The 26,500-nt window shown below is 40.6% G+C and overlaps 2 protein-coding genes across 5 annotated transcripts in view; both read left to right on the plus strand.

The window, feature by feature from the left end:
• The window catches only part of LOC311042455 (guanylate-binding protein 3-like), a gene marked incomplete at its 3' end in the record, with an annotated part of 25,907 nt that extends 4,026 nt beyond the window's left edge, over positions 1-21,881 (plus strand). The window contains exons 2-5 of the mRNA XM_084053196.1: positions 18,441-18,629; positions 20,100-20,227; positions 21,152-21,261; positions 21,740-21,881. Of these exons, the coding sequence (XP_083909322.1) occupies positions 18,449-18,629; positions 20,100-20,227; positions 21,152-21,261; positions 21,740-21,881 (561 nt within the window). The 5' untranslated portion in view covers positions 18,441-18,448. The remainder of the gene's footprint in view (positions 1-18,440; positions 18,630-20,099; positions 20,228-21,151; positions 21,262-21,739) is intronic.
• The window catches only part of LOC311042441 (guanylate-binding protein 1-like), a 157,516-nt gene that overhangs the window by 100,719 nt on the left and 30,297 nt on the right, over positions 1-26,500 (plus strand). The window contains exons 9-11 of one of the 4 annotated variants that reach the window (XM_084053177.1): positions 1,903-2,012; positions 2,921-3,108; positions 24,489-24,728. The exons of 2 other annotated variants lie outside the window; for them this stretch is intronic. In XM_084053177.1, coding sequence (XP_083909303.1) covers positions 1,903-2,012; positions 2,921-3,108; positions 24,489-24,728 — 538 coding nt within the window. Of the gene's footprint in view, positions 1-1,902; positions 2,013-2,920; positions 3,109-3,224; positions 3,456-24,488; positions 24,729-26,500 lie in introns of all 4 variants that reach the window. One more of the 4 variants, XM_084053178.1, reaches the window with a different exon arrangement.

The raw sequence follows: 26,500 nt of genomic DNA on the forward strand, positions 1-26,500 counted from the left end.
ACTGTACAATATCAATGAGGAGTATAATTTAAATCATCAATTTCTAGTCAATGGAGAAAATACTTTTGATTTCTTGCCCACCTTTTTTGTTATATCATGGCGAGGTAACAGCAATGGATTCTACACATATGAAAACCCTTAAAAAGGTCCCCATATGAATACAAATAAACAACAACAAAAAAAAAATTAAAAGGAAAGAAGTAATAATAATAATATCAGAAAAATATATGTATTCTAAGATAAGCGGGTCCAAAGTAAAATTTCCGCCATGACATTCAGTCGTCATTTTGGATTATGCAAATTACAACTTTGGGCAACCAAGCCAAACAACAACAAAAGTGTGCACTAATAACACAAAATTCACATTAAATACCAGACTTCTTGATTTTGTCCAAAACTCACACGAATCAGTACACATTCTCTCTGTCATGTGATCAAGATATGTACGATTTTTCAGATTCCTTTCTGATGTATTACAATTGGCTTCCAAAGTTTACAGCAGGGGCCCGATTTGCAAAAAATAAATAAAAAAATGTTGAACTCAGTGTCCATTTTGTCCCAAATTTTAATCACACATTGATGTGAGCCGATAAACAATGCAGAGCTTAAAGAAATTAAGCCCCCAACCCGCAGCTTCCTCGTGTCCTGACGGCTGCACTCTTGGGCACGAAACCAAGCCTGGTGGAGATTTGCACTCAGAGGAGCACACTTTGGTCTGTCTGTTAAACACATTTAAACATAACAAATGGAAAACTAGAAAAAGGTCTTCCACCAGGCCAGGTATAATCCTATAATAGGCCAATGTGAAAAGGGTAATATTTCTTCTTAGAACTAGTGGGAGTGTGCATGCAAAATGTGTTCAAAACAGACCTATCCTGCCAACTTTGGAAGGCAATGTTAACTAATTCGGATGCAAAAAAATATCGGACACATCCGTCTTGATCACATGACTAGAGATACTATGTACCAAGAAGATGAGGGAACTCTTCATACTCCTGGATAAACGCGGGGTCAAAGCCGAACACGTTTTCTACAAAGGTCTTGAAAGAAATGAGCCATGTCTTCTCGAGGATCTGAAGTCACAGTAATTGTCACTGCAGTGACGATTACTGCCTATTGTCTGCCAACCAAGGGCAAGTTAGTGTCAAAGGAGTGTAAAACCATACTCACTTTTAAAACTGCCCTACAGAAACACCTTCAGGAGGCTGCAATTAGAACATGGCCATGTCAAAGTCTTAACCTAACCCTCCCCCTCCTCCCCACCAACACCCCCCCCCTCTCCCCGAACTTTTCCTTTTTTTCCTCCATCATATTTTGTATTTTTCATACCAGTAACCTGTAAGCTGATTGTATGACGTTCTGTATAGTAGTGTGTATATCTGTCTGTCTCTTATATGTCACCATGATTTGTGTGCGTGGGGATCTCAATTTAAACAAGCTTAGAGTGCTTTATGAGTCTACCAGTTTAGTATACCTTGTATTGTGAATTTGTACTTCCATGTAATGTTGTTCTCATGTCTTACTAAATAAAGTACATCAAACCAATTTGCGTGACAAAACGATCACGTGTTGATCACATGATCGTTTTGCGGGATTAGGCCTCCTGGTGGCGCTATAACAGGCCAATCTGAAAAATGTGGGGCAGAGGTTCGGGTTTGGCATCCAGGGAGTGTGTGTGCACAGTTTCGCAGCGACCGAGCCAACAATGCCGGAGATTAGCTGTTCAGACAGACACACACACACAGACACGGACACGCACGGACATGGACGGACAGGGTGCAAAACAAAGTCTCCACCATGCCTTTCGGCCTGGCGGTGACAATTAACTGGTGGCACACTATGAACTACAGTACATGTGATCAGAGTAATGTAACACATCCAAACTATTTATTTTGGTTTCAGGGAGATACGACGAATGACAACTGGATCTTTGCCATGGCAGTTCTGCTCAGCAGCACCCTGGTCTACAACAGCATGGGCACCATTGATAATAAAGCCCTGGAGAACCTTCAGTATCCTTCAAATGATTCACTCATTGTTCCCTCATTGTACTCATACTAGATTTTCAGCCTGAAAAGCACACCAAAGAACTCCACACCCCTAAGAGAGTGTGTCAGTGAAGTTTCAAGGCAATCTGACAAACCGGAAGTGGTTATTTTTTTTATATAATTGGAAGTCTGTTGGACCACCCACCAAGTTTGGAGCCTGTAACATGCTGGGTACTGGAGTTATGGCTGTTTAAACCCCAGCCAGTAGGAAAGCAGAGGGGGCGGAGCTTAAGCGATTACAGCCTGTCCCAATTGGACGTCTAAGAGTACCTACCAAGTTTGGGGTCTTTAGCATGCTGTGAACTGGAGTTATGTTTTTTTATAGCCCAGCCAATAGGAACACAGCGGGGGCCGGGCTTAAGCAATTTTAACCTGTCCCTATTGGCCGTCTAAGAGCACCTACTAAGTTTGGGGCGTTTAGCATGCTGAGAACTGGTGTTATGGCTGTTTAAATCCCAGCCAATAGGAACACGAAGGGGGCGGAGAGCAATGGTCCCTGTTAATGCTAATCTGATGGCAGATCCCTGAACAGTGTTGGTGCCAAGTTTGGTGCGTATCGGAGCAACGGTGCGCCTCGCAGGTCAGCATGTTACATTTGTGACGAAGAGGGTAGGAGCGCCACAGCAAAAAAATGCTCTCTGTCTAAACACAGTGTTTCAGGGACAGTTTTCCTCTTAAGAAACATTAATTCAGCAATAAATAAGTCTATCTCATGTAGTGATTTCCATCTTTTCAGATGTTGACATTTCTGTCCTAAAACTACATTTTGCAGCTTCTAAGTATATCCCTGCTCAGTCTACCCTCCTGTAAAAAGCTTTACAATCCAGTGTTGTGTACAGTTATTTTGTCATCCTCAACACCACCCCTTACAGCTATGTGACAGAACTGACAAAGCATATCAACATGAAGTCCAATAAGGATGAGAATGATGATTGTACGGATGTACGTTTCCTTCCCTCCTTTGTGTGGGCTGTGCGAGATATTTCACTCGATCTGGAGCTAGATGGGAAAGCCATAACTGCGAACGAGTACCTGGAACACGGTCTGAAGGACAAACAAGGTTTCATGAACTTCTGGAAATTATTTGAATATAATAGAGATTTCAATCATTTTAGAAGTTAGAAGTTCTTTACACTAAAAGGTATTGTGTTCTGCATGTGTTTCATTTTCTCAAAGGTAAAGAGAATCAGCGATACAACGAACCCCGAGCCTGCCTTCGTAAATTCTTCACGTCTCGCTCGTGTTTTGTGTTTGACAGACCGGCCAGGAATACGAAACGAATGGAGGAACTGACAGATGCTGACCTGTATCCAGAATTTGTGGAACAGACTACAAAGTTCACTGAACACATCTACACTAAGTCTGAGACCAAGACTATCAGTGATGGCATAAAGGTCACTGGCAAATGTAAGTGGGATTTAGATAAAGGTACACTGTCAGCCACTGGGTTTCTGGTATTTCTGTGAGTCAACAGTATTTGAGGAATTTAAATCAGTGAATACTATCTGTGCTCAAGTGTTTATTGTCAAGAATTTAGGGTTGATATGGTCAAACTATGAATATGTTATCTTCCTTTTTGAAGGAATAATTATATTTGAGAGTGTGGTTGTTCCAGGACAAATTTGTTATTAGTGTAGAAGTGAAATTGTATGTATATTTTGTAATACAATTGTCATGGTGTGTTTTTGTTTAGCTTTTAGGGCCCAAGCACTGCACCAGTGCGAAGCCCTATTGAAATGGCAAAAATGATTATTATTCTTAAAAAATGAATCGCGTTTTTGAGGGCCTTCACATACTCAAAAAGTTGTGCAACTTTGCACACACGTCACTAGTGGCAAAGAATTACTCAAAAGTGGGTGCGGCCTAATGGCTCAATAGCGCCCCCTACAAAATCTCAACGTTGAAGCCACAAAATACGGTTTCACCTATATTTATATACATCGGTACATGCCTGTATCATGTCCTGACTTACAAAAAAGTCTCTTGGAGCCATGACCTAAACCCAACAAGAAGTCAGCCATTTTGAATTTATTGTGGCGTTTCAGTGTATTTTATGCCATTTCACGGGTTGTACTTTAACTGACCATCCTCCTCCTCATTTCTATCTTTTGCTATAACTTTTGAACAGTTTGTCGTACAGTGATGACTCATGAGTCTCCTCACTGGTCTCGGTTGAAAATGTGTGTCCTTCATTGGAGTTACTTATCTCTGTTCCCTGTTCTGATTGGTCGAGATTTGGCCCTAATGTGGACAGAGGTGCGAGAGCCCGATCACCATTACTTGCAGCTTTAATGTTTTTGTTTTTGTACATTCTAAAATGGATAGTCCCTATCGTTGATTCTGATTGGCTGGTTTCTGTTTAATAAACATGATAAAACACACTTTAATCTTCTTCTTAGATGAGCTTATATCAATTACAGGTGCGTGATTTGTTTCTACAGTGATCCAGCGTATCTGTAGCTTTACGCCTCTCAGCCATTATACATACACGGTAAACTGCAGCCTCTAGACGCTTACTGCTTTATTTGATCACAGCACCTTTACATTACTTAAGCAAGGAGCGTTGTTATATTTGAAAAAAATAAATAGATGTATAGTTGGCATTAGCAACATCTGACTTTTGTCTGCTTCATCATGAACATTAATCTCTGAACTATGATGACTAGTTGAACACACTTGCTGATTGGGTCTTCCTTCCACAGTACTTGTTGTACTGGCAGAGAAATACGTGAAAGCCATCCGTAGTGGAGAGGTTCCCTGTCTGGAAAATGCTGTGAAGGCACTGGCTGAGATTGAGAATGCCAAAGCTGTTGAGCAGGCCCAGGTCGTCTATGTACAGAGGATGAAGTCAGTATGCTTCCCCACCAACACCCTGGAAGAGCTGTCTGCAATCCATGCATCCAGTGAGAGAGAGGCCCTGTCACTGTTCATGAAACATTCATTCAGTGATGACAACCAAGAATATCAGAAGAAGCTTGTGGTATGTGTTTGAAATCATCATCCATTGTTTTCATATTGGTCTAATGATGTACCGTGCATGTTCACATCATGTATACTTTCCTACTTTACTATTACTTCAGACCATTTTTCTAATACTTTATTTTTTTACATTTTGGATAAAGTAACCCATTTGGGAATATATACATTTTCATTTTGACCATTATGTTATTAGAGTGTACTTCAGGGAGAATACAATCAGATCTGTGAGAAAAACTTCAACGAGTCCAGGAAGGCATGTGGGCTAATCATCAAACAAGTCTTTGAACCTCTGGAGAAGAACCTGGTAGCTGGTCTCTACACAGTCCCTGGAGGATACAAGACGTTCTGCTACGACCTCCAGATGATGACTGATAAATACAACCATGCAGAAGGCAGAGGAGTCAAGGTCAGTTGGATTTCTGCCAACTTCAGATCTGAGTCAGAGAATGTTAAATTAAACCATCTGTACTGATGAGTAACAGGTTTTCATATACCGTAGGCTTATACTGTGTGCGTGTGTGTGTGTGCGTGTGTGCGTGTGTCTGTCCAGGCTAAGGAGGTGCTGAAGGGATACCTGGATAAGCAGGCGATAACTGGCAACACCATACTGTTTACAGATAAAAACCTCTCCGAGGCACAGCGGAGAGCAGCAGGTAAACTATATTAAAAAGTCAGTCAGAAATTACTACTATAAAACAAAATACCACAGAGATATAAAATAAACACAGATAAAGTCAATAAAACTTTAAACCGGCAAGAAAAGGACTTTCCATAGCGCTGAGTTTTCAGAAATTATTAAACAGATGACACTGATCATCGGGTAGAGCATTCCGGACTGCAAAGGCATGTCTGAGATATAACTAGGAGTCAAAATCATTGCTAAACTAAAAGGTAACCAATGCAGAGCAGCTAAGGTGGGTGTGATATGGCCACATTTCTTAGAGCTAATTAGCAATCTGACAGCTGAATTATGTAACACGCGGTGTTAGAGATGGGATAGAACTCTTTTTTTCCAGAGTAAAGAGAATTACAATAGTATAAACGCGAAGAGATAAAAGCATGAATTACCCTTTCAAGGTTTGTAGGTAACAAGGAAGATAACATTTTCTACGCCAGGCCGAAGGTGTGGCCGAGACTTTTTTGCACCCTGTCCGTACGTCCATCTGTGAACGTCTGGCACTGTTGGCTGATCGACGTGAAACTGCTCACGCACACTCCCTGGATGCAAGAGCAGAACATTTGCCCCAGATTTTTCACATCGGCCACAACTAATTGCAAAACACATTTATTGATAATACTCCTGCAGATTTTGTCCAAACATCACACAAATTGCAACACATCTCTCTGTGATCAAGACGGATCCGTCCGATTTCTCATATTCCATCCTGATTGGCTAAGGTTGGCTTCCAAAGTTTGCAGGAGTGGTTAGTTTTGAACAAAATCTCTCAAATCATGAACGCAGCGTCCGATTGCTGTGAAACTTTGCACACACTTTCTCACTAGGCTGAGGAAGAAATGTTACCCTTTTCACATTGACCTATTATTGTGCCACCAGCAGGCAAACTTTTGCAAAACACAATTTTGGATATTACCCCTACAGATTTTGTCCAAACATCATGCAAATCGGTACACATTGGCCCTTATTTATCAATGGAGTGTTCACACCAGCTTAAATTCGAGCCCAGGATTTAGCTTACGCCCACGTCCACGAGAGATTTATCAAGCAGGGTGTACCCTGTCAATTCTAGCGTGAGATTTGTCCACTGTTGATAAATGTGCCGTAGCCTCGCCCCACCTGTTTTTCGACATGAAGAAGTGGAATACGGCCGAGAAGAGGAACTTCTCCAACATGTGAAGTTACCCAATCAGCTCTGTGGATTCACACACAGCACACCCGCCTGTCATGTGCGTGGGAATGGCACACGCTATTTGCATACGTAGGGCAGAGACCCAATACCTGACACAGACACATCCAATAAGAAAATATAACACAAATAAAACAAAAATACTACTGCGTTCGTAACAGCTGACACATTTGTCAGAAGAATGCGGTCTGGGGAAGAAAAAAAATATATATATATATATGCATTTTTTTTACTCATTCACTGCCAGGAATTAATTCATTCATTCATCCGTCTACTGTACCCTTGCCAGCGAAAATGGCGATTTTAATGTACCTTTAAAAAATCCTGGAATATTCTCTGTGAACCTCGCCGATGGGCTCGTTGCACAGCTCTAGGGCTTAGGGTTAGGTTTGTGGTCGGGGTTAGGGGTGTGGACTTTGTGGGATGGTAACAGTGTTTTTCTTTTGAATGGTTCCGTCTGATTGGTTTCCTACAGAGGGGAAAGCCAAATGGGAGGAGTCAGAGAGAAAGAGACGGGCCATGGCGGAGCATCAGAAGGCCCTGGAGAGGCAGATGGCTGATCGTCAGAAAGCCCATGAGAAGAATATGAGGCTCAAGGAGGAGATGGAGAGAGCGAAGATACAAGCCGAATTCGAGGTAGTTGTACTTGCACCAGGCATCACACTAACAGGTTGCATCACACAATAGGTTGGGCTGGAACTGGGACTCCATGACTTGTGAACCTTACTGGACCCATCTTGCAGGTGCCAGTAAAGCTGTTGCTGTTGTAACACCAAGACCATAATGTGATATAACCATATTGTGAACAATTCTATACACCTTTGACTAGCATGATATCATACTAGTCAATGGTGTATAGAATAGTAATACCATATAGTTTTAATATTTTCATAATTATTACAGCTTGTAGATCTGCTATTTTCAAATCGCCGAAATATGTATAGGGCTGAAGTGGGTAATATATGTTTTGTAATAATAATAAAACTCTACAAAGTAACTAATAACTAAAGTTTTCAAATAATTGTAGTGGAGTAAAAGTAAAATATTTGCCTCTAAGATGTAGTTGAGTAGAAGTAAAAGTACTGAACATGCAAGAATGTTGTAGCTGATGGTTTTACATCTAGTTCTCTATCTATTGGTAAAGGTGTCCCTCAAGGTTCAATTTTGGGCCCCCTTTTGTTCACCCTCTATGTTAATAATATTGCACTCCCCTCCCCGCAATGGGATGTCCATTTGTATGCGAACGACACAATTTTATACTGCATTGGCCCAACGCTTGAAGTGGCCACTGCAAATTTGCAGACTGCCTTCAATAGGTTTCAAAGGGCTTTAATTCAACTTAAGCTTGTTCTGAACGCTATCAAAACAAAATGCATGGTCAATCTCTACACTTAAGCCTCTTGAAGCAGTCTACCACAGTTCCCTACGTTTTATCACTGGTGATGACTATCACACCCATCACTGTATTTTATATGATAAAGTAGGTTGGTCATCTCTCGCAGTACGCAGAGAGCAATATTGTATTCTTTTTATTTATAAGGCCTTGTGTGGCAAGCTTCCTCTATACCTATCTTCGCTCTTAGAACCAAAGGTTACTGAACATTCAACACGTTCACAAAAACACATTAGATATACCAGTCCACGTAAGAGAAGTGAACAAGGAAAGACTGCCTTCATGTATTATGCTCCACACAAATGGAACAAACTTCAGGACTCTCTGAAACTGGAGCGATTGGTCTCAATAGAGACATTTAGGGTACTTCTCGAGGATACATTTCATAGTAACTGCACCTGTTTCATGTACCGTAACACTGTTTATTTGCATCTGTGATGATTGTAATATGATTAAAATGTTTGTTTTTGTTTTTCATTATGTAAAGTGGGCTCCCCTGAATAAATAAAGATATATATAGAGCAAATGATAAATGATTAACTGTTAATCATAGCTGGTCTAAAGCATTCCTGAGAACCCCATGTGTTCAGAAGAATCAGTGTTGTGTAACTTACTTTGACTGCAGCAACATATTTGCACCAGGGACTTTGAATTGAAACAACACCACACCACTTAGGCTACTTGGAATGGCCTTGGGGTCAAGCCCCCAGAACTACCGTAGAAAAGTGAAGCGGCCAAGCCTGGTGGTCAAATCTGAGAATGCACTTAAATGCTACTGCGCGTGCGTCTCCCGTTTTGTACGCATGCTCACGACGTGTCATGACCCATGGATCCATTCCATTGGTTCATATTGGTTCCATATTGGTTCCTATCTTACTTCCGGGTGCTTCAAAACGCCACTGAGCACTTTAATAGAAATGAATAGCTGGTGGCGGGGCAATCCGCCCTCTAGTTATATTATACCTCTATGCTTGGGGTCCATATTTGATAAAGATAACATGACGTAAACGTCAATGAATCTCTCCTTCTTAGGATTCCAAAAACAACTTTGATTACTGACATTTATATAGTACCACAAATGAACAGGACATACAATATACAAACAATACAACAAGTACATTCATGCAGACAGACAAGGCAAGAGCTCTCCCAAAGCTAGCCACTCCCACCACACCGGTTCAACCCCAAGTAGCAAAATTCATATGGAGACAAAACCCATTAGTACAGGAAAACCATAATACAGATACAGACATGCACATGCAGTAACATGCAGCAACATGCTCAATCAGAGTACAGGCATTGAGCATTAAGCAAAACAGTATATACATGCACATGCACCTTAGAAAATAAATATCCATACATTATACAGATTTGTAATAACAATTTGTTAAGAACAGATGCCCAAAGCGATTTGAACCATAACTAGAAACATGAACAGGGTGTTAGAAGGTGAATGAAAATAGATTATTTAAACACATTAAGGGAGGTGATAGATCTAAGTGAGCTTGGTAGGTGATTCCAATCCGAAGGGGCTTTGAATTTAAATGCACGTCGACCACATTCCTTTGAGCTTTTGGGTACCTTAAAGAAAGGGTTATGAGTATGCCTTAAGTTATATGGTGCTGTGTAATGGTCTAGAGTCTAGACTCTAGACGTTGTTTCAAGTAATGAGGATAGTTAAAGAAAATACATTTGAAAATAAACTGCAGCCAGTGAGAATGTCTTCAGGAATTAGATGTTAGCCACTTAAGAGACACATAGAGCAGTGGTGGGTTCTGTAAGGGCATCTCAGGATAAATCTACATAGACTGTTGTAGGTTACATTAAGAGGGTAGATTTGTTTCTGAGGTATTCTGATATATGATATCTGCATAATGTAATATTGGCAATAGCTGTGAAATTACTCTTTTTCTAATCTGAAGGGTGAAACAGTTAATGTACCGGTATTGTATTTTCAGGCTGAAGTTTATTTTCTGAACAACTGAGTTTATATGTGTCTTAAAAGAGAGCTGAGAATCGAGCCAAAGGCCAAGATATTTGAACTCATCAACTATCTCCAATGGTGTTCCATCTGAAAAGTTAAAAGATAAGGAAAGGGAATTTGGTCTTATAGAAAAAAGCATACTGACAGACTTTTTTTTGTTCAGCAACAATTTGTTGAGATGAAACCATCTCTGAACAGAATCAAAGCCAGCCTGTAATGTGCACTGGAGTTGTGAGACATTTGAGTTAGGGAAGTATAGGACTGTGTCAGCAGCATATAATTGGATATAACTGTTAGAGCAGATTCATTAATAAAAATGGAGAACAGTAGCGGCCCCAGGGATGAGCCTTGGGGTACGCCTTTGTCCATAATCATAAAGTCTGACTGAGTAGCATGATAGGAGACACACTGACGTCTGTGGTGGAGATATGAGTTGAACCATAGTAGAGATTGTCTTGAAAGACCAATAGCATACAGTTTATCCAGGAGGAGATAATGATCAACCATGTCAAAAGCTTTAGTAAGATCTATAAATATTGCAGCCGTAAGCATACTGTCACCATATGAAGAGAAAACATTGTTTGTGAATTTCAGAAGTGTTGTGGTCGTAGAAAAGTTGGGTCTGAAGCCAGATTGGAATGGAGATAAGAGGTTAGAGTCATTGAGATATTTGGATAATTGGTTAAAAAAATATTTTTCAAATATCTTTACTATACTATTTATAATGGAAATGCGTCTGTAATTGTTTAGATCATGAGGATCACCACCTTTATGTAATGGATTTACTCTGGCACATTTCCAAGTTCATAAAGATAAATTAAATCATTCAGCTAGCGGATATACCAGAATATGAGGTGCAAGTTTTATGAACTTCATTATCCAAGCCATCTGGCCCCAACACCACTTCCTGAATTCAGATCACAGATGGCCCGTTCAACATCAGATGGATAAATTTTTTTAAAGGAGAAGGAGTTGTCACCTCTGCGGTTATTTGGAGGAGCATGAGAGTAAGGTGGGTCTGACAGTCGTGAGCTGCAAACAGAGAAGAAGTGATGGCTAAATCCATTGCAAATTATAGAGGGATCATCAGTTAGATCATTATTAAAACGGACGCACCACTTGTGGCTGCGGTAAACGGCAGTAGATAGACAGCTGGAATGGAAGGGTTTGACAGTGCTGAGACGTCCCGTTCATTATATTTTACTATCGAACCATCACTGAAACTGTCATTATATTTAGGTATTTGTATTTGTTATGTCATTACATGTCTTCAAAAAAGCCCACGTCGTCTAGTTGCATTGGTACAAAAAAAAAACAGTGTGTGTTTAGTATTCAATGAGCCACGGAGCGGTCCATATAGGCCTAAACTGCTTTGAGATGGCCTACTATCTTGCTCGAAAGCTTCATTAACAGATACATTACAGTTTTAAATCTGATAAAAGCTGCAATGTCATCATTTGAGGGAGATGAGTGACATGTTATGACTGTACAGCAGTGGTGGAATATCACACATTTTACTAAGTAAAAGTATCAATACCACAATATAAAAATACTCTGTTACAAGTAAAAGGCCCCTGTTCAAAATGTTACTTGAGCAAAAGTACAAAAATATTGGCATCATAATACATGTTTTAATATCAAAAGTACTTGTTTGAAAATAGCAGATCTACAAGCTCAGGACGCATTGTGAGATTGTAGATCTGCTATTTTCAAATAGCTTATGTATAAAATGGGGCTGAAGTGGTTAATGTATGTTTTATTATATAATAATTTGTATCTGCAAAGTAACTAGGTACCAAAAAAAAGAGATGTAGTGGAGTAGAAGTAAAAGTACTGAAAATTGAAAATACTCCAGTAAAGTGAGAATACCTCAGAATTGTTTAAGTAAATATACTTAGTTACTTTACTCCACTGCTGTACAGTGTACACTAGTGCACTGGTTTTAAACCTTTTTCATGCCAAGGACCCCTAAATTGATATACATTTGGCCGCGGACCCCCATCTGAAAATGTTTTGTGCCAGGGACCCCCAGAAGAGAAGATTTGAGTAAAAAAAATTTGCTTTAAAAATATGTATATTCAAAGATATGCACACATTTTCAAGATTTTTCAAAAATAGCAGATCTACAAGCTCATAGCGCGGCACTCGTTGCCGCGCTATGAGCTTGCGTATCTGCTATTTTTGAATAGCCAAAGCTAAGTGGTTAAAATGATTGTGACGCTATGTTAACTCATTTAGCTGGGGACCCCCTGGTACCTCCCCAAGGACCACTGGTGGTACCTGGACCACTGTTTGAAAACCACTGCACTAGTGCATTGGTTATCAAGTGCTGTCTGGGAACCCCAGGGATCCTTGTGATGTGGGTATTCCAGGGGAGTAGCTAGTTCGATTTTGTGTGTCTGTGCAGTACAAATATCTTATCAAGTGATGGTCCATGGCTTGTTACATAGATTTGGGGCTCCTTGACTTAAAATGTTTTGACAATCAATGCACTAGTGTGTCACTGTATTTGTTGATGATATATATTAAAGTGTTAATATTATTATCTTCCTTAATGATCACACTTTGCACTTGTCATGTTGTGTTGCACAGAGAACAGTGTGTTGTGGAACCACAAGGCAAAAGTTTACAAAAGGCATGCCCCGAGATCCAGGGCCCTGGAGACCATCAGAAGGAGGCTGTCTGAACAGCAGCTGGTGCCTTTCACAGGTAAGAAATCAGTACTTGTGTGACTGCTTATTTTCAATTTGAATAGTAGTAGAGGCCCTAGAAGGGGTGCACTTGGACCACTTTTTTTCCTTGGGATCATCAACATCTTAAATTAGAGGTTCTATATGGATGCCAAAAATCCATTCCAAAAAATAAAATAGGGGGCTGCATGTGGACCCTTTCTGGGGCCTCTAATAGTAATGGTGTGATTATCCAAGATTTCACAGAACCAATTTAGCGATAGAGCAGAGAAGCATTGTGATGTTTTAGGAATGCAACAAGATCAGGGATAGGTTTATGTAAAACATGTATACTGGATATGAATGATAATGCCATGTTTAACTGATGTGCTTAGTATTTCAAGTATAATAGGATCAACATTCACATCTATTCATACTGTACATTGTTCGTTTGCTTGCTTGCAGTTGGAGAACCTGCGAACAGTGTTTCAGCGTGAACACAAGGCTGTCACCAGCAGCAAGAAGTCAGGCGCTGGAGCAGATGATGTCTACGTCTCCAAATGGAAGTTTTACAGACATTTAGTGGTTTACGGGAGCCAGATGAAAGTTCTGATAATCTCCCTATTCTCCCATCTCCAGTCTCAAACAAAACACCCTATTTTGGAAACCCAAGCCCCTCACTCTCCAGCTTTTTGCCAAAAATAAGAGTTAAACAGGACTAACTAAGTATAGGGTTTTGGTGGTTAAAAGCTTCTACACACACTCACTCTAGCTACATTGCGATGATTTGTATGTGATGTGATTATTGTAAGTGACCATCCAATGGATGCAGACTTTATGATACATTGAACTGGGGAATGTTTAATAGCCAGGCACCTTTTGTAATCCTCATGTATTAGTTTGGTTTGATTTTGTATATTCATTTCATAACATATGTACCTGTTGTTGAAGTTCTAGGAATGTTTTTATTGTGCTGCCTACCTGGTTGATCCTGCCAGTAGCATATGCTTGTCTCAAAGATTAAGCCATGCATGTCTAAGTACAAACGGCTTGTACAGTGAAACTGCGAAAGGCTCATTAAATCAGTTATGTGCATAGGGTGTATGTGAAGATGAGTGCACACACATACTGTTCATGCAGAATATCAGTATTGAATGTGTAATGTATTTTAGGTAATGTACTTCAGTTTTGTGCACATGCATTTGAACAAGAGTCGTTCTGTAGAACACAGGTTCCCAAACTTTTTAGCCTGATACCAAAAACACGAATGTCACTCCGAATGGTCTCCCCGGGACCTAGTGAACTAGTGTCACTACAGTACTTGTTAAAAATGTCGGGTGAGCCGCCACAGTATTTCAAAAATTGTAGTAGAAACGTGCAAAGCCCTGTTTGAACAGCTTAGCAAGACACACATGAAGGTGCCTTCTACAATTGAGGAATGGAAACAAATTGCCATACAGTTTGAAGACAAGTGGAACTTCCCCCACTTGATTGAAGCCCTGGATGGGAAACATATCACCATACAGCCACCAAAAGAGTCAGGATCTCACTTAAATTATAAACATGCCAACTCGGTTGTCCTGATGGCGTTAGTTGATGCAGACCTCAAGTTCTTGTACATTGATGTTGGAACCAATGGCAAAGTCAGTGATGGAGGCGTGTGGAACAAATGTGGACATATATTGTATAAATGTAGACAAATGAAAATATATATTTTTACCAACCAGAATAACCTGTGTGTGTCTTTCTCTCTCTATATATATATATACTGTATGCTATCAGGCAGAAAATGATTCCATAAATTAATGCCCTACTTCATCATACAACAGTATCACACAAGTTGTGAAAAATAGCCGATCTACAAGCTCCCAACCTGCCACATCACGATGACTTGAGAGCTTGTCGATTGGCTATTTTCACAATTGTATTATTTTTAAATAATAAGAAACCCGTTTTGAATATGAAGTTTCCACCTAACAGCAACGATAATGTATTTAGTTATTGTGTCTCATAATATATTAAGTAATAATATGTAAAAATGTAGCATGTCATTAAAGTACACAACATAGGTATGCTTGGCTAATGACAAGTAGCTAATTTCTGCCTCTTTCACCGAGTCATTACTTTATTTCTGTTAATACATTTTAATTTACATTTGAGTTGTGTATTAGAGATAAAAAAGTGATACATGTTCTTACTTTAGCAAAATAAAAGCAGAAGCAAATATAGCTGTTAAGGCAGCATAGGCTTCAGTCTCCATTTTTCCCAACTCTGGAAGTGTTATAACATTGTTTTTGACCAGAACAATGCATCTTAATGGGAGCTGTTGCCGGTTGCCCAAAATATCTGTTGCCCTGTGTCTCATCATGTTGCTCGTTGATGTTGATGTTGTCTGTTGATGTTGCTGAAAAAAGTGCTACGTGTATCGAGGCCATGTGTCATGTGAACAGGATCAACTCTGGTAGGCTCACGTATAAGCTGAGTCAAGTTTGCACTTCTAATAAAGTTACGATCTTTGGAACATGACCGATCAAGCCAGTTCCAATTAAAGTCACCAAGAATTAAGGCTTCATTTGAATGCTCCAAGGAGTTAATAGTGGACATAATACATTGTATGGAGTCAGAAGAGTCATGTAAATATTTCTTATAGTCAGATGTTTATTTTCATGGAAACGTATTTTAATAAATAAAGATTAAACATGCATAGGTTTCTCCTTTGGTGTAATAATCTCAGAAGACAAGTTTGAGGAAACATATGTGGCCACTCCTCCTGCCCTAGAGCCCCTATCAGCTCTGAATAATATATACTTTTCCAGATGAACAGCAATGTCAGAGATATTGTTAGTTAACCATGTCTCAGATACTGTAATTACACTAGGTTTGTTATAAACAACCCAAGCCCTTTATAGATCAATTTTAAGGAATAGGCTGCTAATGTTCACATGTATAACATGTTGACCTTTCATGGTATTAATCATAAACAAGTGAGGCTAAAGGGATGTCCATCATGAATATACATGAGAAGAAACATTGGACAGGGCTGAAGGTAGAGAGAGCAGCAAACGGGAGAGCAGCACACACATACACAGACACATACACATGCACGAGCGCACGCGTCTTATTCTTTTCTAATTTTTCCCGCATCGAAATAGTACAAATATATACAAATTCTAAAAGCCACAGCACAGCAGTGGACTTTACACATGTTACCTGAGTGTCACATGAGGGCGTATTGATTGATTGATCAGATGAAGAGCTGGGTAATAGTGGCTACTGTTTAGAACAGTGCTAAAGCCCATGTGTCCACATTTAAGTCACATGATTAATCAACAGAAGGTTACACCCACATGGGTAAACCAAACCGATATAAATGGAGTGGATGCTCACTATCAGGACGAAGTGTTCTACGCATGCACCAGTGTTACTAGTTACCAGGGTGTTATTGCTGCGTTCGCCATTTTCCATTGCGAGCTCCGAGAGACTGAAGGTAAGAATTGAGAGCGATTTTACACGCCGATAATATATTCCTGATATGGTTTATAGTTTTGTGTGTATGTTTCATGTCGTTAATTTGTTGATGCGTTGTTGTTTGTGTTGACTTTTTTAGGTTTATAACCTGACTCTTTACTTGACTACTGGCCTACTGGCTTACTGGCCTACTGGCCTAAAGTGTTCTGTGTTTGTATTGTGTGTTAGTACAATAAAACCATCAAAGACACAGGTCTGAGTTGTGTCCGCTAACTCGGTTGCTCAAATACCCTTTACAAGGGGAGATCTATTTAGTTGCATTGCTTGTGTGACTGGCTAGATAATTGCACAATCACAATGTATTAATTTCTGTGTTATTCCATTGTACTTTTGGTGTTTATACATTATTGTATATACTGATTTAATGTTGTTTTATCTCATATCATGATTATAGCCTATAGTATATAGCCTATATCTGTTGCCAGAACCATTATAATAATTGTATGCTTTTCAAAAACAAAACAAAAAGAGACTTAATTGGAAGGATTCACATTTAAATCTTTTTCAGTTAATGTAGCCACGGCCACCTTCCCGTGACTCAATTTGGGGTCCTAACCCACAGTTTGAGAACCTCTGTTTTAAATGGTATCACTGTAATCCTTAGCCATCAAAACATAGGTGTAGACATCACCTATTCTGTATTATCATGTTTGGTTCAGGAGTTATGACGCAAAATACATTATTTGGTAATGGCGGGAAGTAAAATGGCCGCCATGGCCACCAGGGGGTGCTTTTGCGATGGCTCCATATCTGAAAAATGTCAGGACCCCAAACTGTACAAGTGTATCAAGTTTCATACTTTCATGTATAAGTGAACGATTCACCTAAAATTTCGTACCAATCCACTGGACTACAGGGCCCCAAACTGTACAAGTCTACCAAGTTTCATACTTTTATGAAAAAGTGAACGATTCACCTGAAATTTCGTACCAATCCACTGGACTATATCCCACTTCTACAGCTTTTGCTGCTACTGCTATAGGCCTACTACTTCTAGTCCTGCTACTACTGCTGTTGCTTTTGGTTACTACAACCACTCCGGTGGCCCGCCACTTCTTGATTTGTGACCACCACTGCTTATGAAAATTATAATTTTTATACACAACAATGTTGTGAGCTTTTTGGTGCGCAACACCGTCGTGCAACGAAGTATGAATTGGGCTGTATTTTTTTCTTCTCTTGTTTTGGCTTTTTCTGGCTTTATTTAGTATTAGTGAAGATGTATTGTATTAGTGAAGATGAAGGAAACGGAGAGAGAGATGGGGAGAGACATGCAATAAAGATTGTCGGGAACGAAACCCACAATACACTGTCAGGCTACACTAGCCTAGGTGCCCGGACCGCAAGGCCAGCGGTCCGGGCTAATTGGGCTGTATTCTGCATGGTCTCCTCAGTCTATGGGTCTCCTGTGAAACAACTCCGCCGGATATGACCCCCCACCAGGCCCTATGCAGAGGCCTGGTGGGGGACATATCCGGCGGAGGCACCGCGTATAGCCTACAACCGGAACTGACGCCCACTCCGCCGGAAACTTGTGGATAGGACACAGTTTTAATGGGCTCGATTGATTAGCAGGAATGTTGTGTTTGTTGTGTTTTAGTTTTACAGCTATGTTTGTTTCTATGTTTTTTCTAAGATAATTTCAACGCAGATTTTGTTGTTCATTAGTAGGATGCATGCCTTGGATGCATCGGGTCAGAGTATTAATGTCAGGTCAGGTACTCATTTTTCAAAAAACAAGAAAACGCTGTCTACTTTTGCAAATGTTTTATTGTGTTTTATGGTTTTGTATTGTGTAATTCCTTGGGTCCTAACAGACCACAAGCCATGACTTGTGTTGTGGCAACCATACTTGCAATAATATATTTGATATTCCCCTTAAAAACTTAAAACTTTAATACCATAATAATTTAGGTAGCAGTGTACTTATTAGTCATGTCCCTCTTTGTTTTTTTGTACTTTCTCCACTAGAAGTGACGATCATGGCAATGAAGGAGCCAGTATGTCTGATAGAGAGTGACAGCGATGGGAAACTGCGTATGGTTCCCAGTGCCCAGAAGATTTTACAGCATATTGAGCAGCAAGTGGTTGTGGTGTCAGTAGTGGGCCTGTACCGAACCGGAAAGTCTTACCTCATGAACAAGCTGGCTGGGACAAACAAAGGTGAGCATTTTCATTATATGATGCATGTACACTCATGATACAGTATGTAACCAAAATCTACAAAGTAACCAGTACCTAACATTTTCAAATAATTGTAGTGGAGTAAAAGTACAATATTTGCCTCTGATATGCAGTGGAGCAGAAGTAAAAGTACAAAAAATTGCAAATACTTCAGCAATGTAAAAAGTAGTACAAGTACAGTACTTGAGTAAATGTACAGTAGCCTACTTAGTTACTTTCCACCACTGTTTATAGTTTACACTTTACGCAGTAATATTAAAGTGAAGGTCTTGCCTTGCATACCGCTTTTCTTGTCTTGTCTTCCACCTCTTGATCGTTAAAACCGAAAGCTATAACTTTGAGAGAGCGAGAGAGAGCGAGAGATCATGAGACTCACCACTACATCAATGGATGATTGAAAAATCTGTACTTCCATATAGCATGGCGTACACGACACGTTGGTAAAAAGCTTAATATGAGCGATCCCAAAAACGTAATCCACTCATCTCCCCAGCAGCACCCGATATATTATAACTCTGAGCACCACCGACTAAGTAGTCGTAGTAGTCAGGGGGCCCCAGGAGCCTGGGTTTGAGGCTCAGACCCAGCAAGAACCACTGCTCTAGATACAATAGAGGGGCCCACACACATTTGATATTTGATTCATCTCTATACATTTCATTTTAGGCCTTGTGGCCCAGTTCCATCCAAGGGCCCCTGAGAGACAAGGGCCCCTGCTACACCGTGCAAAGCTGGGCTTTGTACGGTGTAGCAGTGGTCCTCAAAGGGCCCACTTTGAGGGGTCCCCAGCAGGGACCCCCAGCCTAGGGGGGCCTCGAAGGGCCCCAGGAGCCCTTGTCAGGGCCTCAAACCCAGTGAGAATCACTGTTGTAAATACAGAGGAGGGCCCACACATTTGATATTTGATTAACCTATACATTTCATTTTAGTAAATTGTCGATGGCCGCGCGGCCCAGTTCCTCCGAAGGGCCCCTGAGGGCCACTGCCCCGGCGGCCATCGACAATTTGGCCATCGACAAAGGCAGGGCTAATACAGCCCTGCCTTTCCATCGCCAACTACCGTACTACATTTACACCAAATTCTCTACTGACATCATATCCACTACTCAAAACACCTTCTTTGCTCAATACATCTAAACAATTACTCTACTTTTGCCCCAATGACAAAACACCGCAAACCACGTAGGAATTGTTCACACGTCCGAAGGGTGCTTTTTTCTAGTTTAAATAGATGATGATGGTGCTGAATGAGTTAGAGACATTGCTGGTCATAAAGGTGCTTTTTCATGTAATAATGCATGACTTTGTATCAACTATGACTGTATCAAAGCTAGAATGACTTGGAAATCAATTTGGTATTTCCCTTTAAGACTCAGCATCAATATGGACAGTCTAGTTGAATGTTTTTTTAATGCAATTTCGTTTGTTGTCTCATATTTCATCCTCAAGGATTCCCTCTGGGAACCACCGTCCAATCCAAGACAAAGGGCATCTGGATGTGGTGTGTATCTCACCCCAGAAAGACTGACCACACTCTGGTGCTGCTGGATACAGAGGGACTGGGAGATATTAAGAAGGTGAGACACCATTTTGTTTCATGTTCAAATCACGATGCGTTTAATAATTATAAATATTCAAGTTATTTCAGGAAGGGATTGGGGATCTGACGTCAGAAGCTGGGGGTTAGTGGAGTTTGGCGTTCATCCCCACAACACAACGCCATTTTGTATGCCTCTGTAAAAACAAAGTTGTCTTTTTTAAAGTCGCAAAGGATAAATATCATAATCTTATCTTACACTCGTAATTATGAATATCAGTTCTTGTGACATGTTATTGTTAATTTCTAAAGTTGTTTCCATTTGTTGTTCTCTCATAAGTCAAATTTAACCTTGATCTGACCTATAACATGTGAGATTGACCTGATATTAAACTAACATCAGCAATGGATTCTGCACATACAGTATGAAACACAAATACAAAATTATGCACTTAGTGGTTTTAGCTCTTGCTCATTTGATTTTCCTATTTGTCTCATCTGTTTAAGAAAGTAGGTACCTGATATATTTCACGTTTTACCTTAGCGCTAGGTATATTGCAAGGTTGCTTGTTTTAGAAGAGAATGCACTTAAAACTTCTGGTGATTAGAAGTTTCCTTGCCTACCTATGTTGAATGCACTTATTGTAAGTCGCTTTGGATAAAAGCGTCTGCAAATTGACTAACTCTGACTGACTGTAAAGAAAACTCCTAAAAGGAGGTATTACACACATTGAGGGCCTAATGCAGAGCACCCCCGCAGCTTCTTCACGTCCTGACGGCTGCACTCCTGGCCAAGAAACCAAGCCTGGCGGAGATTTGTGCTCAGAGGAGCACACTTTTGTCTGTCTGTTAAACACATTTAAACCTACAGTAACAAATGGAAAATTAAATGGTGCCAAACTATGAACTACATGTGATCAGAGTAATGTAATTAACACATACAAACACTTTATTCTGGTTTCAGGGAGATACGACGAATGACAACTGGATCTTTGCCATGGCAGTTCTGCTCAGCAGCACCCTGGTCTACAACAGCACGGGCACCATTGATAATAAAGCCCTGGAGAACCTTCAGTATCCTTCAAATCGTATATTTAGAAATCGAGTTGTATATTTAGCATGTTCATTTATTAACTTTAGAATTAGTCTTTTCCAGTCCAAGTACTTGGACAAGCTCAAATATATATTTTTGGGAAAGCTCTTGCAAATGCTTAAAACCTCTCCATAATCCATTTGAAACAAATTGAACCGCCCTTTTGCTTAGCACATGTCTATTGGTATATGTAATGAGATGGTAGGAGCGCCACAGCAATAAGATGCTTTCTATCTTTCAGGGACAGTTTCCTTCTAAACAAACATTTATTCAGTATTTAATACAATAAATGTATCTCATGTAGGTATTTCTGTCTTTTCAGATGTTCACATTTCTGTCCTAAAACTACATTTTGCAGCTTATGAGTATATCCCTGCTCAGTCTACCCTCCTGTAAAATGGTTTACAAATCCAGTGTTGTGTGAAGTCATTTTCTCATCCTTAACACCATCCCTTACAGCTATGTGACAGAACTGACAAAGCATATCAAAATGAAGTCCAATAAGGATCAGGATGATGATCGTACATATGTACGTTTCCTTCCCTCCTTTGTGTGGGCTGTACGAGATTTTTCACTCGATCTGGAGATTGATGGGAGATAGTGGGGCGGCGTGGCACGATATATCAGCCTAATCGTTCCCTTTTGTGATTAAAGCGCCAAATTTGGCAGAAGTGTTGATTGATATATTGGGAACAAAACTGGATATTGGGCCATCACAAATTCTCATGCTGGTGGGTGTGGCATCCATTTTTCAAAATGGCCACCAGCGGTTGATCAAATCTTTCTAGTTTTTGTCCTAGTAGGCCGAAATGTTGCTCAAGTATGTGAGTATGAAGGTGTGGGTGTGTTCATGTTAATTGCCTAAAAGGGGAATGGGAATGGGAGTGGCCTAGATAACAGCAACATTTGGGAGAATTGTTCAAATGGTGATACAAGCGGGACATTTGGTACAAATCATCTTTGGAGATCACACTTCGATTTAGGAAACCGGGCCACTCATAAATCAAAGATGGCAGCCATTTTTTTTCAAGATGGACACCAAAGGACTGTATTTTCATTTCTGCATATCTTTACCTATTATTTGAGGTCAATTACCAAATCATCTATTAGCACGACCATAGTATGTTTTTGAACATTTTCAAACAGGAGTTACCATTTACAGTGACGGTGCCAGCGTATCACATAGACTGTAAAAATGTATGGACAAAGTGACGCCATTGGTTTCTACAGACCGTAAATGAAGCCGATTGTTCAGGAAATTCAAATCTGCTATCTTTCTATATTACGTCATATCCTGCGCAACCGGAAAGAATGCTATTGGTTGGGTAGCTTGTCAATCAAATCATCCTGCCCCTCCTACAGCATACCCTACTTTATCATCAATTTAAAAATAAATGGGACCATACTTTCCCAAAACGCATATCATGGTGATTGAAAGAAGACTTTAAACTAGCGACAAAAACCCACCCACTTGAAAGGAGAAAAAAATCTTTCTGACATCAGCAGGGGTAAAACAGCGAACCTACTGGCCATTCATATGAACTTTTACTTCCTATATAGACTATTTCAAAGCAGGAAGCTGGGCCCTTGGAGCCTGCAGTACTCAAGCACGGCTTGAGTACTGGGAGCTGGTGTTAAGTGTGAAGATGAAGAAGAAGAACAATGCTGTGTGGAGCTCAGGGAGGAGATAACAAAGGCAGCCAGAGAGAAAGTAGGGAGGAGTACAAAGATATGAGGGGTAAGGCAGAGAGAAAGGTGGTGAGGGTTAAGGAAAAGAGTATGAGTAGTTGTATGAAAGGTTGGACACCAAGGAGGGAGAAAAGGACCTGCACCTTTTAGCTAGACAGAGGCACTGAGATGGGAAGGATGAGCAACAGGTTAAGGTGATAAAGGATGGATGGAAATGTTCTAGCAACCAAAGACAGTGTGTTGAGAAGATGGAAGGAGCACTTTGAGGAAACAGATGGAGGAAAGTGTCAGGAGTCGAAGTATACCAGTGAGAGGGAAGATGTATAAGACGGGAGGGGTACCAGCCATGATGCTGTACGGCTTGGAAACGGTGGCACTGACGAAACGACAGGAGGTGGAGGTGGCAGAATTGAGGATGCAACGATTCTCATTAGGAGTGACAAGGAAGGAAGGACATCATCAGCAATGATTAAATTAGAGGATCAGCCCAGGTGACAAGGTTTGGGGATAAAGCAAGAGAAGCAAGGTTGAGATGGTTTGGACATGTGAAAAGGAGGGATGAGAGGTACATTGGGAAAAGGATGCTGAAGATTTCGCTGCCAGGTAAGAGGAGAAGAGGAGGGCCAAAGCGGAGGTTTAAGGATGCAGTGAGAGACGTGGCTGGATTCACTGAGGAAGAGGAAGGGCTTTTTTTGTTGTACAGGTTCATTCATGAGATTTTGTTTTGCTTTAATCCCTAAATTTGACTGTGAACACAGTTGTAGGGCATGTTTCAGATTTTTTTTAATTTAGATGGTTATAAATGGTAACTCCTGTTTGAAAATGTTCAAAAACATACTATGGGAGTGCTATTTGGTGATCTGGTGATTGACCTCAAATGATTATAGGCAACGATATGCAAAAATGCAAAAACTAATTTTGGCGGCCATCTTGAAAAAGGCTGCCATCTTTGATTTAAGAGTGGCCTGGTTTCCTAAATCGAAGCGTGATCTCCAAAGATGATTTGTACCAAATGTCCCGCTTGTATCACCATTTGAACAATTCTCCAAAAATGTTGCTGTTATCTAGGCCACTCCCATTGCAACGCCCCCTTTTAGACAATTAGCATGAACACACCCACACACCTTCATACTCACATACTTGAGCAACATTTCGGCCTAGTAGGACAAAGATTAGGAAGATTTGATCAACCGCTGGTGGCCATTTTGATTAATGCCTGCCACGCCCACCAGGGTGAGAATTTGCGATGGCCCAATATCCAGATTTGTTCCCAATGTATCAATCAACACCTCTACCAAATTTGGCGCTTTAATCACAAAAGGGAACGATTGTCGTGCTACGCCGCCCCACTAAGACCCATAACAGCAGACGAGTACCTGGAAGACGGTCTCAAGGAGAAACAAGGTTTCACGAATGGCTGAAAATGATTTCAATATAATTGCTCAATAATTTCAACTAGGCTTTAGAAGCTTTTTCCATAAAAGGTAATGTGTTCTGTATGCATTTCATTCTTTCAAAGGTAAAGAGTATCAGCAGTACAACGAACCCCGTACCTGCCTTCGTAAATTCTTCTCGCCTCGCTCGTGTTTTGTGTTTGAGAAACCGTCCACAAACCGGAAGACAATGAAACGATTGGACGATGTGACAGATGCTGACCTGGAGCCAGACTTTGTTGAACAGGTCGAAAAGTTCACTGAACACATCTACACTAAGTCTGAGACCAAGACTCTCAGAGATGGCATAAAGGTCACTGGCAGAAGTAAGTGGGATTTAAATAAAGGCACACAGCAGCCACTGGGTTTCTGGCATTTCTGTCAGTCATCAGCACTTGAGGGATTGACATCAATGACTACTACCTGTGCTAACTTTGCATTCTGACAAATCAAGTATTTTTTATCAAGAATATAGGTATATATTTATATATTATGTTACAGAATATATGTATGTTACAGAATATATATATTTTTAACCCATTTAGACGTGGGGCCGATTCTAAAAACGCCTTTAAATCCTTACGTTTTCTGAAATATTTATTCAAAATAATAAAACAATTATGTTGCTATATACTGTACATAGCAAAAACAACCTCAAGAGGGGTTCCCGTATTGAAAGGTATAGTTATGTATAGGGGTCCCCTATAGTAGTTACCTCTGTAAGGATTCATGACAATAGCCTATAACATAATATTCAGTATACCTCCCAGCCTCCCCTTGTGTGTTGTTGCAGGTGGCACTAGCAACATCTGACTTTTGTCTGCTCCAGCATAAACATCAATCCCTGAGCTATCATGACTAGAACACACTTGCTGAATCAGTCTTCCTTCCACAGTGCTTGGTCAACTGGCAGAGACATATTTGAAAGCCATCCGTAGTGTGGACAATGCTGTGAAGGCACTGGCTGACGTTCCAATTCAGCATTGCGACACTGAATACAACCATGCAGAAGGCAGAGGAGTCAAGGTCAGTTAGATTCCTGGCAACTTCAGAACTTCAGATCTGAGTGAGGGAATGAGGAGTAACAGGTTTTCATATAGGCTTATACTCTGTGTGTGTGTGTGTGTGTGTGTGTGTGTGTGTGTGTGTGTGTGTGTGTGTGTGTGTGTGTGTGTGTGTGTGTGTGTGTGTGTGTGTGTGTGTGTGTGTGTGTGTGTGTGTGTGTGTGTGTGTGTGTGTGTGTCCAGGCTGAGGAGGTTCTGAAGGCATACCTGGATGAGAAGGCGGTAATTGGCAACACCTTACTGGTGGCCGAAAAAAACCTCTCCGAGGCACAGCGGAAAGCAGAAGGTAAACTATATTAAAGAGTCAGTCAGTAAATCAATCCAGCTCTATTTATATAGGACATGTCCTAGTGAACTGTGCTTTACAAATACCAAAATAGGGTTTTTAACCCCTTGAACCATAGCGCCCCATATTCTGGGGGAACATTTACCAGAAATGGCAGATCAAGAAGCTCACAACGGATTGGATTGTGCGCTCTCTCTAGTGTTCAACATGAGAAAATCTAGTAAAATGAAAGCAACACTCGTTAACTGGATGCACTTAAAAATCTGATGTTTCGATTTCACAAATCGTGAAGTGCTGTGATTTAAATCGTCTTATTGGTTTCCTACAGAGGAGAAAGCGAAATGGGAGGAGTCAGAGAGAGAGAGACGGGCCATGGAGGAGCATCAGATGGCACTGGAGAGGCAGGCGGCTGATCTGAAGAAAAGTCATGAGGAGGATATGAAGCAGCTCAAGGAGAAGATGGAGAGCGATAGGATACAAGCCATAGAAAAGCATCATTGCCTGATGGCTGTGAGTGATTATATGAATGGAGTAATGGGGCATTCGATTCCAGCAATGTGTTGATTTGTCCCCCTGAGCAATTGCTCCCCGAGCGCTGTAGGCTGGCTGCTCACGAATTATATATATATGTGTGTGTGTGTGTGTGTGTGTGTGTGTGTGTGTGTGTGTGTGTGTGTGTGTGTGTGTGTGTGTGTGTGTGTGTGTGTGTGTGTGTGTATGTATACTGAATATAAATATATGACAAAAA

Source organism: Gymnoscopelus microlampas (genome assembly GCF_963454915.1).
Source record: "Gymnoscopelus microlampas genome assembly, chromosome: 3".
Taxonomy (NCBI): domain Eukaryota; kingdom Metazoa; phylum Chordata; class Actinopteri; order Myctophiformes; family Myctophidae; genus Gymnoscopelus; species Gymnoscopelus microlampas.